A 15,270-nucleotide genomic window follows, 5' to 3' on the forward strand; every position below is an offset into this window, starting at 1 on the left:
GAGCTGGGGAGCATGCCCCAGTGCAGCTCATGCCAGACAGGTGCTGGCCTCCTGCTGCAGTCCCCGTGCAGCCCGTCACCGTGGGAAATCCCTACCAGAAGTAACAGTGTCCCCAAAACATTGCACGTGGAAACACAGCAGCCAAAAGCTGCGCAGGTGGCAAAGGTATGGAGACCTGCACGCAGCACGACAATACAGAGGCTGTGGGATCCCACCTTCGAGGCCCCTCGGCACACCAACAGCAGCACCGTGGTCGCCTTTCGGACACCGGTACACAAAGTGGCGTGAGGCAGAGGGCCCGGCTGCCTTCGCGCTCAGCTTCTTGGCTCAACACCTTCAGACCTTTGCTGAAGGTCTTCAGACCTGGGAGACCTCTCGCTGCTCTATCTCCAGTCGCGTCCCTGGAACAGTAAAAGCCCTGTCGGTGTAATCCGTGGAAAGTGCCACGGCTCCACCGCAGCCGTGTCCCGCCGCGTGGGGAGAACGGCAGCGGGGCCGCCGCGCCGAGGGGGCTGCGACTCCCACTCTCCCCCTCTTCAAAATGGAGACGCGACACCTCCTCGCCTTCCTGCCGGCAGGCAGCCCCCTCCCCCCCCCACCTCGGATGGAGCTGGACCGACCCCACCTCCCCGCCCGAGGGCCGCCTCACACCCCTCCCCTGCCATGCCCAGGGCGGCTGCGGCTGCCCACAGGTGTGGCCCGCTCCCGTGGCGGCGGGCGGTGCGTGCCCGGCGGTGTCTGTGGGCAGCGATCCTGCGCGGAACGCGGCGGCCGCCCCCCGAGAGCGGCGTGGAGGGACGGCGCCTGCTCCTGAGTCAGCAGCGGCGAGGAGAAGGCAGTGGCACCTTCCGCCCTGCCCGGCCCGGCCCGGCCCCGGTCCTGGTCCCGGCCCCACGCCCGCTCCCGGCTCCCGGCGCCCAGCACCCGCGGGAGGGAGCGAGGGAGGGGCGGCGGGGCCGCGCCGGCTCCTGCCCTCCGCTAGGTAGGATCGCCACGAGATAGGATCGCCACAAGATGGGATCGCCGCCGCGGCCTGGGCGAGGGTGGGGAAGGGGCGGAAAGCGGAGCCGGTGCTCTGGGTGAGGCTGGGCTGAGCGCTGGGCAGCCGCCCTCGGCTGCTGGTGGGGCGCAACCCGGGCTCCGGGGGAAGGAGCGCTGGCACGGCTGGGAACGCCGGGCTGGAAGGCTGCGGGACAGCGGTAGCGATGAGCCACCCGGTCTTCCAGGGAGTTCTTCACTCCGTGACTCCCCCGTCTGCGTGTAGCAAAGTGTGTATCCTGTGCGACCTGTTAGGCCGGGAGCGTGGGGAGATACAACAGTGGGCTGCTTTGGGGAAATGTGTGTGCATTGGTGTTTAGTTGGCAGATAGATGTATTTATTTACGTACGTGTAGAAAAATAAGTATTTATGTATGAAGGATCAGTTTTGATAGGCTATTTCCTAGGTGTGCATGTGCATTTAGCTATGTCTGATATTAGATCAGAAATCATAGCATTATGTTGTTCTCTCTGTGTGTGTGTATTGATATTTATGTATCCAAGGAATGTAAGAATATTACCCTCCCCAAGCTGCTCTCCAGTGTCAAAGTGTGTTTTTGTTACAGCCCAGACATGTATTTATATGTCTGCTGAGTATGGTGCTAGTGTGTAGTATGTGAAATGCTTTGTCAGATTGCATTCTCAACAGTAGAACAGAGCTTAAACAGGAGAAAGTGTTATGTGTGATTTTTATATCACTGTAGTTTTGGGTGTTATCTGTATTATGATTGCTATACAGGAACAGTTCCATCCTTCTCCTGACCCCCTTCAGGCCCCTATTGCAGAATAGTCAGATAGCTGAGGGAACAAAATTAAATGCGAACTGTTTTGCCCTCTGTTCCTCCCTATCTGTTTATACTGTATACATGTTCCTCACACTGACTGCATTGCCAAGAGAGTGGATTTGATATATTAAACTCTGGGGTAGGTTCTCTATCTGTTTTTGCCTTTAGTAGTTGGAGACTGGTCCTCAGCCACACAACTCTGAGAGATGTTTTTTTCATGTAAGTATCCAGCTCTTGTGTTTGACAAGATCTGACTGTTGCAGTTGATGTTTCACAGTTAGGCATTGCATTGAGCTAAATTTGAATCTTTAAAAACCTGGCATAATACAGAGTTAATAGGTGATACTGTCTATACTCATTTTGGGAGCTTAGATGATGGGAGGTGAGCTGCTCAGCATGTTATGGGTCTGAGTGGTGCAGGTGAGGTGAGACTGTGTGTGTACAAGCTTCTTGGGCTGATGCTTCTCCCCTAAGCACAAGGCAGTGGAGAATGCAGTATAGCATGGATTTTACATTATTTAAGGTAAGTGGAATTATGGTCATGGTGGTCTGTGGAGTGTGCTGTGTGCTGGGGCTGCTTGCCCAGTTTAGTCTTTTCCCCACCATTTCCTTTGGACAATACTGTGATGGAGGGCTGGAGGAGCACTTCTGTAACACTTCTGAAAACTTCTGGTTCCACAGAGAACACATGCAGCTATTAATGTGCTTCATCTTCACTAGTTGTGTATCAGTGAGCTGTAATTCTGTCAATTCTAATGAGCTGCATGGAGTGAAGAAGTTTTGGCGACCTGGAGGTGCTGTAGTTTGGTTCAGCTTTGCACAGAGCTGACCTCTCACCATGGTAGTTTTAGATGCTGTCTGAGCAGGCTGCTAATTTCAGTGGCATGGAGATGGAGGAGTTACCGTGGCCAGGTTTCTGAATGTGCTAATGAAATCTCCATCAGGAATGCTTTAAAAACAGTTTATTTCTCTCCTACCTATATACTAAGACACAATATCTGTTTTAGGTGGAGTCTTTCCAACCCTTTCCAGCTGTACCTTCTGTAATATTGGAGCAGGCTTGCTATGGGCTTCCACATATACCAGTGGTATAGACTTTGCTTACAGATCTTTCTTTTAAGAAAGTGTGTGGGGAAGGTTTATGTATGCTAGTTTTGATATGTTAGTATGCTAGGTACTAAATGTATATCCTTAATGGGAAACTGGTGATTAAAGGTGGAGCTGTGAACAAGTGCTGCATATCCAGCAGTCTCCAATTTCAGGACTGTGGAGAAAGCAAAAACCATTGTAATGGATATTGTACCCATGGGGAGAAATCCTTCCTACTGTCAGGCAGTTAGCTTTCAATTTCTGTCACAAAGTGTCTTTCTGTACAAATTTATAATCTAATATAACAGCAGATATAGTTGCTTTTCCATTTAAGCATCTAATCTCTTTCTGAATGATGCCAGGGTATGACCACTGAGTATTTTTCAGGATGATGTGACTTTGTACTAAGCAGATTGGAATTGAGTCAGTGCAGTTGGAGATAATATGAATGTGGTTAGTCTAATGCCATTTTTCAGCTAGTTAACCTTGGTGAAGGGGCAGTTCAAGGGTTGTTTCCTGTCCTAATGCATTTTCTTTGATAAATCTGTCCTCTGTACACTTTGTTAACTGTTCTGCATGTTGCAAGGAGTTCCCCTAGTAAAATATAGATGGGTTTTAGAGAAATAAAACATGCTCAGTTATCTGAGATTGGGCTCCAGAAGTTTGCATCTTAGGGGGGTGTGTGTGCACATGTGTGCTTTAGCTGTTTATTACAAGCAACTGGTTTTCTGAACAGCGGAGTTAATGAGAATTTCTTTAAAGTTGTGTCTTGAGGTCAAAAAACCATTTTTTCATTGTCTTTACCTGTGCCTCCTCATTTTTGCCATGAAGCTCCCTCTTGCCACAGACTGGACTGATTTCATGACACATGGGCTACCATTTTCAATTATGGAAACTGGATGGCATATTTTATGAGGTTTGAGCCTGTAGATGTTAAAATTGCAGCTTTGCCTTCTCTGGCCTGGTTGATTTTACAAAAGTCATAAGAACTTCCTTCTGGTAATCTCTTCTTCTCTGGTTGAAATCAATTAATGGCTTAAAGGGTACCTAAGTGAAAAAGAAAAGCTGTCAAGCAAGGTTTTTCTCTGCAGGAGAGCAGACTAACAATGGACATAAAAACTTGACATGCTCTTGACATCCCCATGTCTAGAAATGGATGTGCAGCATCCAACTACATTAAAGCTCTTTTCTTGAAGGTGATAAAGTAGCAAGACAAATTGAGAGAGTGTTTATGTACTTCATTTGGAAGATTTGGGCTTTTCTGGCTATCTGCTGTTGTACCCATGCCCCTTATGCAAGCTTTTTCTCCTGCGGTGTGTGTTATTGTATCTCAGGCAGTTGCTGTGTGTTCAATACTCTAATCTCAGAAATGGTCAATTAACTTTGTTGACATCAGTACTTATATTACTTGATCCAGTCTCTGCCAATCAATCTGTGAACAGCTTTGAAAGCTTTCATAATTAGGTACGTTGGATTTTATCACACCATAGCATGATACAAAAATATTACCTAAAATCCTAGCACATTTATTTGACTTTGAGTGTCACACTAATGTTTCTTCTACTGTATGATGCTTTGTTCATTATTGAAGGTAGTATGTATCACCTGCAGGCCATAAACCAGAAAGTTTGCATCTCATATAAGGGAAGTGGGTTCAGAGAACTTCTACAGTAGAATTGTAATGTGGTAGTTTTCATTGTCTTCCTCCACAATGTTTGCATTGTGAGTACTATTAGTGCTGGAGTGTCAAAGTAAAATTTAGTCATTAATTTAAGTGCAGCAATTCAAATGGCACTGGACAATAACATAAACATTTTTGCAACTCTTTCTGTAGCTCGTATTGCTTTGGTTGAGGTTATAAACTCGGTTTTTTGAGACAGCCTCGTGTGACAGCTAGCCTCTACATTTCAAAGATAGAAAGTGTCTGCAATTTCCTTTGAAGTGTGATCATCTCTGTGTTCAGCACTTCTGAGATCAGCGTCCGGGGTTCCTGCATAGTATGTTTGCAAACCTGGTCTCCAGTCTGCAAATATTAGCTTTGATGCTTAGGTAGAAATCACGTTACAAGAAGAGTCATCTTTAAATCTTTTTAAGTATTAGGTACTAAATAGCACTATTATTGCAACAGTTGAATTGCAACAGTTCAAGTTATCATAAAAGACATCTTCTAAACCCTAGCAGTGACTTAAATGGGGTCATGACTGTCCCATGAAGTTTTTCTTAAAAAAAAAAAAAGGGCATTATTTAAAGTCTCAACCAGTCTATGAAAACTATGAATCTTGTGGTTTTAAATTGTACGGTTTTCTCTTCAGCAGAGAAAGAGGGGGGTTTTTTCTACTGAAAATTGAGACCTTTTCAATAATTACTGTCGTTCAGGAAATGGCATTTTAAGAAAATTTGTCAAAATCCTAAGAACTGCAATTCAACAATGGTATTTTGAATCGATTAATTGTTCCTTTTAATTTGTGGATGTGGAATATAAGTGGAAAAAAATTGCTCTTTCTTTCATCTCAATGCTATAGCAAAACTTTTTGTAGTTTTAGGATAGTCATTTTTGACCTTGAGCAAGTGCAAAATCAATACATTCTTGTGTTCTGTGCAATTATGTGATTCAGATTAAACTATCCATGTGAGAATCTTTCTTCCACCTCTCCTTATAATTTCCTCAAGTTTCTCCAGAAGCATCAACCTGCACTTGCAAATTTTCCCTCTGCTGCACAGGGATGCCTTGGCACCTAGCTGGAACCCGCTGTGTGGGGCAGCTTGCTGTGTGTAATTGCTTTCTGCCATAATGGCACTTGAAGGAACTAGGCAGTCGATTGAGACCACATGACTTTGTCACACAGGCCTTCAGTCAGCAGTTGAGCAGTAGCATATTTGGATTCTGCAAACTGAAGATTTCTACCACCTTCTATGCAGTTGTACATGTCTTTTTTGCAGGCAGTTTCCTAAATCTCTTTTTGCGTTTTCCATCTGAAGCTCAAAACTGATGTTATGTACACCCATTGGATAGTTTTCTTCTGTGATCTGTTTTCCTGCTGGAAAAAAAGTAGTTAAATACTAGAATATAGATAGATCGTTTGATAGATAGATAGATAGATTGATTGATTAATTGATTCTGAACTACCCTTCATGGCAGGCTAATGACAGGCTAGATGAAAATCCAGAGGATGGTGCAAGGTTGCTTTGCCTTGCCTCTGTGCTGTGGAAGGTACAAGATACCATCTTATTCCTTCAAGCTCTCCTTCTATGAGTCTCACTTAATTTTCATTGTGGTGTAGATATTTGAAGATTGCCTCACCAGTTCTCTCTCCTCTATGTCCTTGTGAAAATGGAAAGCAAATGGAGACTGAGTATAATGGTTTAGATGAGTTGTCCAATAGTTTCACTGCCTTCTGAAGAGAAATATTTTGATGTGTCTGGCCTGTCAGTGGGGAGGGAAAGGCTCTCAGGTGTCTACTGATCTCACTCTGTGCTACTAATTTTTCCTAAGGGTTAGTATTTGATTAGTCTTCCCTCCTTGCTGGGCTGGCTGACCTCAGGGCTATACAAATGTATGTATGGAAATGAAGTAGTAACAATCCTGAAACATGTAAATCCTGACACTAACACAAATAGTGTTTTTACATCTTAGCAGAACAGTTCCACCATTCATTGGTGGGTTTAAAATATTCTTTCCTTCCTTATCAATAGCTCTTGACAGCATATACCCCTGCTAACTCTCTCACCTTTAGGATTTCCACAACTGTTTGCTCTCTCCATGGCAGTTGTAATAAAGGCTGCTTAAATCTTGTAGAATAAAACTGCTCTTTGTATGCAGCACTGCTCTTTCCTCTTTATCTGGCTGTTTGGTGTCACTTAGCAGTTGACAGAGCTGTAGATACCAGTGGAACTAGTGGAGCACATACTATCCAGCTTAACATGGCAGAGTATATTCAGCTATTCAGTTTGTTGTTTTATCACCACTTGCTGTTTGGGCCCTGGACTTGACTGAGGAAATTGATACAGAGTTGGGATGTAATGCCAATCCAATGTCAGCCTTCACTAAGACCTGTGGGAGACCCTCTTAATGAAGCGGAGAGATGTTTGCAATTATAGCTAAATCCTGCAGCTGCAATAACTTTCCATGAGTAGTCATGGTTTTGTTTTCAAGTATAGGTACCTATTGTTAGAAAATTGTGGGAGAGGAAGGTGACTTTGCACAGGTCATAAGCATTGATGACTCTGCAATATCTTCCTCATCTGCTGAAGGGTTTGAAAATTATCCCCTTTATTTAGATGCCTAACTTGTGGCTGTTTTGATGATGTGTGTTCATACAGCACGTGTTATTGTTAGAAGTCCTAGTGTCTGCATGTGTCCTGAGTTTTTCTCTCTCTTACTAGGGACAAATGCTACTGGCATGAAGTTTAATTTTCCTCCCCTCTGCAGTATTTATGCAATGTTAATTAATGCTCAGCTATTAAGTAACTGTCTCAGGTATTAATGCAGGTACCATAACTGATAAAATAACTAATTTGAATTCTTCATGAGGGATGGATTTCCTGAAGGATTATCTTGTATTATGTTTAATAGAAACACTGACAAATATGTGTGTGCGTGTGTGTTTTTGTGTACAGACACTTTCATTAGGTGTGGTAATACGTTATTTTACTCAGCCAGCCTGCTTTATAAAGGAAATGTTGTCAGTTCAAAAATAAGGTTTTTGCTTTACCTGTGTGGTGAGTTTCAGATGCTGTTTCAGTATTTCTTTTGGCATGTTCCCTAGCTGTGCTAATGACCAGAAGGGCAAGGAGGCAAGGAGCCCCTGCCTGCCTTTCTCCCCAGTGCCGGTGTGGCTGAGCCCAGTGTTCAGGGCCCTCATTCTCCTGGAGGTTTCTGCTGTCTGGCAGTGCTCTTTGACTGCCTTCATGACACCATTTGTCCCTGTCTCTGATTTTTTTGGCATGCAGGGATTCTGCTACACCTTTTGTGGAATGCCAGCATACTGCCTTATGCTCTATTTGCAGGTTTGCCGATGTAGGATTTGAATGTATTCCCAGACACAGGTAATTCAGTCTGTACACGTTCTTACTGCTAATGGCCCTGGCCTAATTATGTGTAGGAAGTGGCAATATAGTTCTGCTTGGCTGATCCCTTTCTCTAAGGGAGAAAATTACTTGAGTCTGCATTAAAATTAAGGTGAACCAAAATGCAGAGTGAGATCTGGCGTGGAGGAGAGGGGGAATATGAGGGTAATTTCTTTTCCTTGCAAATGTGTTGTACTTCTTGTGTTATCTATGAAAAGGTGTTGTGGTCCTGATCAGCAACTGCATATGTCTAAAAGATCATGAAGTCAAAATGTTTGTAAAGAGGGATCAATTCAGAATTTCCCCTTGTTCTGTTGGCTAGAACACTGCCAGAAGCTGCCAGCCGGAACAGAAAAGCATAGTGTTCAGAGTAAGGCAATATATGTATAATACGTACCTGTTTTGACCATACCTGCTTCTCAAGGCTACCATCCCTCTTCTAGCTAAGAGTGCAAGTCAGACTTGAACTCTTAAGAGCCAAGAAATGCCAGAGTAATTACCAGCAATGGTGTCTGCTTGTGTTGTTACAAAAATAACAGGCTTTGTGTTATATGTGAAGGATAGAGACACAGCTAGCAAATTAATCTTGTGGCCTTAGTTATTTTTAACTGCTGGGATTTCAGGGCTGGCCACCTTAAATTTTAATGTGTCTTATGTTTGTGTGATGAAACTTGCACTTGTGTGGCACAGAAAAGTATCATGGGGAAGATAAGAGGAGCATTGCATGCACACACCGCTGCTCTGTTTACTGTTTTAACAGTTCAAGAAGGCATGCAGTGTCTGGTAGCTTTGTTCTCATCTGTGAATCAGAAGCTGTGCACTGAATTGTGACTGGGTGCGCTTTGTGTCTGAGCTTGATCCTCATATCAGGAAGCACAAGCTAGTGTTGCAGTGAATCCAAGCTCTTTTATTATGTGGAAATTAGGCATCAATAGATGTGGAGCCACAAAGGAGCATGGGAGAACACAGTGCTGCTTTTGTGCATTCACTGTATCCTCACATGGTGGGTCCCATCAGGATTCGATGAAGATTGTACATGTGGTCCAAAGTCTGGCATTTTGCAGCTTTGTTAAGTCATATTTTCTTAATAGAAATTAAAAAAAAAAAAAAAAAAAAAAAAAAAAAAAAAAAAAAAAAAACAGAAAAAGAAATCAAACCACAACCATTTACTTCAAGAACTTTTGTTTCTGAACGCAGGACAGGTAATGCTGAAAAAGTCTGGATCATTTGCACCATCTCTCAGTGTTTTTCTTAGTGTTGCTAAAAGTAATCATGTGGACTCCTCAGGGTACTGTTCTGTAAGAAATAGAAGCTGCTACTTGTCTCTTTTTAGTGAGATTGTAAACTTGGCCTTGCAGAGGAAAAGGCCTATAAAATAAATTATTTTTCTGCCTCTGATTGTGATTAATTCTGACCTTGTGATGTTCTGATACCAAGCCTGATGCTTTTTCCTTAGGCTAAAGAACTAAAAGTCTCTTTTAGGCATCTGGTCCATTTGGCTGTTTCTGGGAATGAGTGGAGGTTACAGGAAATGCACAGTATCTCAGAAACCTTGAGCTGCAGTAATAAGTTCTTCTGCAAATCATATTTTTAGTGGCTAACAACTTTTCCAAGTCTAGAAGGATTTCCATAGAAACAAGAAAAAGGCTGTATGTGAAATTATAGTCTTACCATAATAATATCTCTTCTACCCCTCAAGAATGAATTATTTGGGGTTTGTGCTAGTAAGTTGGAAATATTTATTAGGAACATAACTTACTAATGCTCCTCTGTTTTTTTTTTTTCTCAAAAGCCACAGAAACATTTCGAAAACTGTTGAAAGGTGAAGTCTATAAAAATTGTGTGCTCTGTACATTTCTCTGGTTTGGTTTGAATGTTCTGAAATAAAACACCAAATAAAAATAATCACTTTGAGTAATGTGTTAGAATAAATGTGCATGGGCAAGTGTATGCTGCTGGATTCAGCTGGAAAGGCTTAAGAAGTCATCTCCTTTCAGCTGGACATCCCTGCCTGCATAACTGAGAGCAGGATAAATAGACTTTATTGTGGTGAGTGTGACCATTACTGGCATATTGTCCAAGAAGGTTGTGGAGTCTCTATCCTTGGAGATACTGGATCTGTCTGCACATCATCCTTGGGAGCCAGCTCCTGGCTGCCCCGCTTGAGCTGGGGAGCGGACAAGGTGACTTACAGAAGTCCCTTCCAACCTCAACCATTCTGTGGATGGGTTTTGTTAATCTCCATAGTTCATTTCAGTATGAAATTAAACAATTTCCTTTGCTTCACTTTTACAATGAAGTCAAAAGACAAGGCTCCATGTTGTAGGACCTTCAGGACTGGCTCTTTCCCTCTTGCGCACAAGTGCTCATTTCTGTTCAGTTGCCAATGATCCTGTACCCTGACACTGCTCAGTGGCTGTTTCAGTGGCTGCATAAGTGGAACATGTAGAATGACTTGGCTTAAAAAAAATAAGCACTTTTGGTCTTTTTGTCTGCTACAAAACCAAATAAGTTTATGGTTGATGGAAGGACATAAGAGCAATTAAGGAATGCAAGACAGCAAAAATGGCCCTGTTGCTGAAAATTTTGTATCATAGAAGTAGTACCTGGAAGCATCCAGACAACCTTTTGCTCTTTCTCAGGTCAAGCCTTACTAAATTTGCTGCAGAGGAGCACAGCTGTGTGTATTCTGTCAGGAATTACTTCCTGAGAGAACATCTAATTGCAGATATTAAAATGGCATCATCTTAGAAGCAGTAAAGTGTTGTGTGTTTGATTTTTTTTTTTTTATGTGATCAGAGATAATTTTTCTAATTGTTCAGCATAGAAATAGATTGGAAGACCATCTTACTCTTCACTAAGGCATCTGCCTTAGGAAGGGGATTTTGTTTTATGCTGGATAGAGCAAAGGTCACAGAAGTAGAGTATCAGGCTTTTGAAAGTTAGTAATGGTCTCTCCTGGTTTTACAGGGAGCTTTCCCAAAGCTTTATCTTTTTGTATTTGGGACAGTCCCTGCTCTAGTCATGTTCTGTAGTCATGAGTCAAGGTTTTAAAAGGTTAGAATTTTAGCTAAGAGTTAGAAGAAATTTGTATTGATTAAGATACAAAGCAGAAAAACTAAAGGTAAGCTAATGATTATTAGATGCCCAAGCTAGAGCTAAGTGATGTATTATTTGCCATTATATTTTAGTTTTAAGTTTTTTTTATAGAAGGAAACAGAATAAATGAACTGTCATCAAAACAAATGGAAACTAATAGAACCAAGAAATAATTTCGTAATAATTGATCAAAAGTAGGAGATCTTGGGCTGCGCCAAGAGGCCTGCCAACAGTAAGAAAGTAAAAAGGTCACTGTGAGGAAGATATTCCTGATGTCATCTTTCAGGACCACTGACCCAATTCGAGACCACTGGCCCAATTCAACAGAGAAACTGCGCATGCATGAAAGACTAATGATCTCATTTTAATACAAAACGGAGAATGGGAGGTGCTGGGGTCATACATATGTAGAAGATGTAAAACTTGGAGGAATAAATAGAGAACGAAGAACCTTGTACTTTGCTGGCATGTCTTTAGGAGGCTACTCCCATGCCTCCTGCTGGTGCCTGAATAAACATAACACTTTCTAACTTTAATTAGTTAGATGGTCTTTTGTCCATGGATATCGAGATTTAACAAATCAGTCATTATGTTTGTGTTCTGAGCAGAATTAATGCTTGTACCACAGGCTTGAGGAGAAATTGTCAGAGTCCAATATTCTCTGACCGGGCTCATTTAGATATTCCATGTGTACAGCATGCAATGTCTAATATCAGATTTAATTACTGTGACATGGGATTCCTGATTTAGTGAAGCAATACAAAGTATACCAAAATCACAATAAAAATATCCATTATATTTGGCAAAATATAGCAATGGCAATATACAGTTCTATCTCAATACCAATATGATTCCCATTTCTGGTCTCTATCATTCCAGCATCACAACACTGGGCATCCTCTGTCACTGGGATGGAATGTGTGGGTTGAATCTAGCTCAGGCCCATTGCTGTCTGAAATTTTTTTGTTAGTTACTCAGTTTTTATACTCTATATTGGGTTAAGCCACCTGTTTACTTGGCTTGTGCTGGTCTGGCGTTCTCAGGGAGGCAGTCACACTTTAATGAACTAACTGGGGGAAGTATTTATACCATCAGTTGATCCACTCAGCTGTTGATAGAACACCTAGCACCTAAAACAAAAGCCAGCCTCAGCTCCATTTTGTCTTGAGATAAATACACGTCTTGCGTTAGAAAACCTGTGGTCAGTCTTACAGAAGTGCAAGTTGCAGACCAGGGTCCAGTTGTTTGTGTGATTTAGAGACATGCCACCTATAAAGGATCCCTTCTCGGAGGGCAAAAGTCCGACTGCTGAGCTGCTAAGGTTTCTACTCTAGCTTAGTCAGCCCTGGCACATCTAAGTAACTTACTTTTCCTTTTGAAAGGGAGAAAACCTAGACAGTCTTTTATCATATAAAATTACGCGTGGCAAGGAACCTACGAAGAGCAACCAATTAGCAGCATTTCTATGATATGTAGATATGGGCAGCTGAGATATGAAAGTCATGTAATGAACATGGGATACTTTGCCTTGAGCAGGGCTGTTCACTGAAAAAAACACTATCTGTGTTTTCATTTACAGGAGTGGTTTTTGGCCAAGCATCCATTTAGGATCCTTCATGTGGGGGGAGTTTGGCTAAACTAGTTTTTTCCTTGCATGAGTCTTGTATGAGTAATGTTGCTTTGAACTATTAATTCTTACATCTGTTTGTTGCTTAGGATGCCTTACTTGGAGAATTTAGTGTTCTGACAAGGAATGTCTTCCTAGAAATTCTGGAGGAGTGTCTGCTTGCATTGCCTTGATATCTGGGAAAGAATAGCTTGAGGACTGCCTCAAAAGCTGACTTAGCACTGTGTGGATTTTAGCATGGACAATGCTGTGATTCCTCAGTTAAGGGTACCTGCTACTTTAAAGTCAGAGCTAAACCAGGGTCTGGATAACTGCAGACCGAATATTTGTGGGGTTTGAGGTACTGGAGCCCAAGAGTGCAAGTATTGCTGGGATGTTTCTGTATCTCTAGAGAAAGAGATTTCCAGGTGGGTAGTTTGTTCTGTATCTTCAGCTTGCATGATCCACTATGTCATCCATCAAGTCAGTAAGTAAGGATAAAGCCTGCATGTCACCTGTCTGTTGTCTTTTACTGTGACATTCTAATTAATGCTCACATCTGACCTATTTTTTCCTGTGCTGTCTGTTTCAGTGCTTGATGGTCACAGCAGGGCACTAAACAATATTAGAAAAAAAGAAACAACGTTAAGACCTGTAATTTCCACACAACTGGCCGGAAAAGCAGCTGTCACTGCCTTCCTGGTGCAGCATGGCATTTGGACCTGGTGTTCTCTGCCTGTTCCTATGGACATTAACAGGTAGGAGTTTACTTCTCATGTGTCTGAGTCATCCAGACAGAACAAGTGAATTAAATGCTCCTGGAGTGTGTATACAGCTGTGAAATAAATATGAATAAGGCAAGGGCTGGGAAATCTTGTGACTCCTCAGTGCAAAAAGCTTTGGTAAGGTACGGCTTCATAACTTGCAATGGAGGAAGGCAGCTGTGAGTAGCTGTTTGAAGCCAATTTCAGCAGGCTGTTTTGGGGGAGATGCATGGGGCAAAAGTGGGTAGTGGGAGAGTTCAGAGTTTTCCCTCTTTTTCAGGACAGCAATTTAAGAATGATGTGTTGCTTGGATTGTGAGCTACTTTTTTGTTCTGAATTATCATGAGGTGGTTTATTTATGAGTAGCATGAATGCACTGGTTCACATCTCTCACCTCATCATCCTCTCTGCAAACATATATATCCTTTCAAAAACCACAGGAAAGTCCTGTAAGTTTCTGCTTCAGCCACAGGGATAGGTAATTTATTTCCATAACCAGACAGATAAAGAATGATAGCAATTCTTAATACTGCCTCTGTCAGAGAGGTGCAAGTAGTTTTGATATGGTAACTGAAGAAAAATATATGAAGAAGTGGGGTTTATTTCCTTAAAAAATAAATTGAGTTCTGGCTGGTGGTGGTACTGGCAGTATTAGCAGAAACTGAGAAAATAATGCACAGTTATCTGACTTTTCATCTCTTGTAGTATAAACAGAATGAGCTGTTTCATGAGGGAGAGACTTGCTTAATGTGCTAAGGCTTAAACTGACTACTGAATTTGGAAAAGTTGGATGAAAGGGGGTATGTGTTAACGTACAGCTGAGGGGAGATAGGTATTAACTATGTCTGTGCTCGTAGCTGGTTCAAATTAATCATCAAGATCACCATTAGGATCTCATATTGCCAAGCTTTTTGAAGAGAACATGGAGCTGAGTTTTTTGTTGCTGTAGTAAACAAGTTTGCCTTTTTTAAATAAAATCCTCTCCTATGAGATACTGAGTACCTGCTGTAGGGTCTATGCTAGTATCTTTAGAAGAAAACCTACAGCAACTTCAATAGAAGGCAGTAATGTGCAGTAAATACTGAAATTTGCCTGTAGAGAATGTCACAGTTTCATGCTTTTGATAATACTGTTAATTGTTAGCAGATTAGAATATCTTCCGCATGCATAGAGGAAGTTAATCTGTTTTTAGTTGCAAATTTGTTATGCTCTCTTGGCTTATCTGAGAACAAGACCGTTGCACTCAAACTGCTGGCCGTATTTCAAGCCTCTCCCTGTATCTCAGCTACCAGTTCACAGTGTTTAGAGGATAGTATAATCTAACAGCTCATATTATTTTAGTAAAATTGTTAGTATTTATTTCCATCTCAATAATTTGCAGTATTTTTAATACAATTAATTCCTAATTAAACTGGGAGGTTCCTGCTAATTTCCAGGATATGTTTGCTACAATATATCAGTAAATCCTCACCTTTTCTAAATCAAAAGGACTTCTTTTTAGTGCAAGCTTTAAGTTGAATTGACTCAGACTCAGGAATTTGCAAGATGTTCATTCTGCAGTTTTTTCTGCCCATGAGCTTGTGCTTTTAAAGGCTACCTTTTCTTAAAAAATCCCCCAGGTTATCTCTACACTTGTTCTAATTTAAGATAATGAGAAGACTGACTTAATATAGGAAAGAAAGGCTTGACATTCCATCACTGAGAGAAGGGAGAAACAGGCTCACTGATGAATATCATTGGAAGGATATTGAAAAACATGCTCTGGTTCATTAAAAGAACTTGAGGTGGGCTACTCTGTCCTGTTTAGGTGATGTTTATTTAGT

The 15,270-nt window shown here is 41.9% G+C and overlaps 1 protein-coding gene across 3 annotated transcripts in view; it reads left to right on the plus strand.

Moving 5' to 3' along the window:
• Nucleotides 1-674: 674 nt before the first annotated feature.
• Nucleotides 675-15,270, plus strand: part of KIAA0319 (KIAA0319 ortholog) — a 58,969-nt gene continuing 44,373 nt past the window's right edge. For 2 of the 3 annotated variants that reach the window (XM_039548272.1, XM_039548274.1), the window contains exons 1-2: nt 675-982; nt 13,276-13,441. In XM_039548272.1, the coding sequence (XP_039404206.1) occupies nt 13,393-13,441 (49 nt within the window). In that variant the 5' untranslated portion in view covers nt 675-982; nt 13,276-13,392. Of the gene's footprint in view, nt 983-1,026; nt 1,269-13,275; nt 13,442-15,270 lie in introns of those variants that run through there. The other variant, XM_039548273.1, reaches the window with a different exon arrangement.

Source organism: Corvus cornix, chromosome 2 (genome assembly GCF_000738735.6).
Source record: "Corvus cornix cornix isolate S_Up_H32 chromosome 2, ASM73873v5, whole genome shotgun sequence".
NCBI lineage: Eukaryota > Metazoa > Chordata > Aves > Passeriformes > Corvidae > Corvus > Corvus cornix.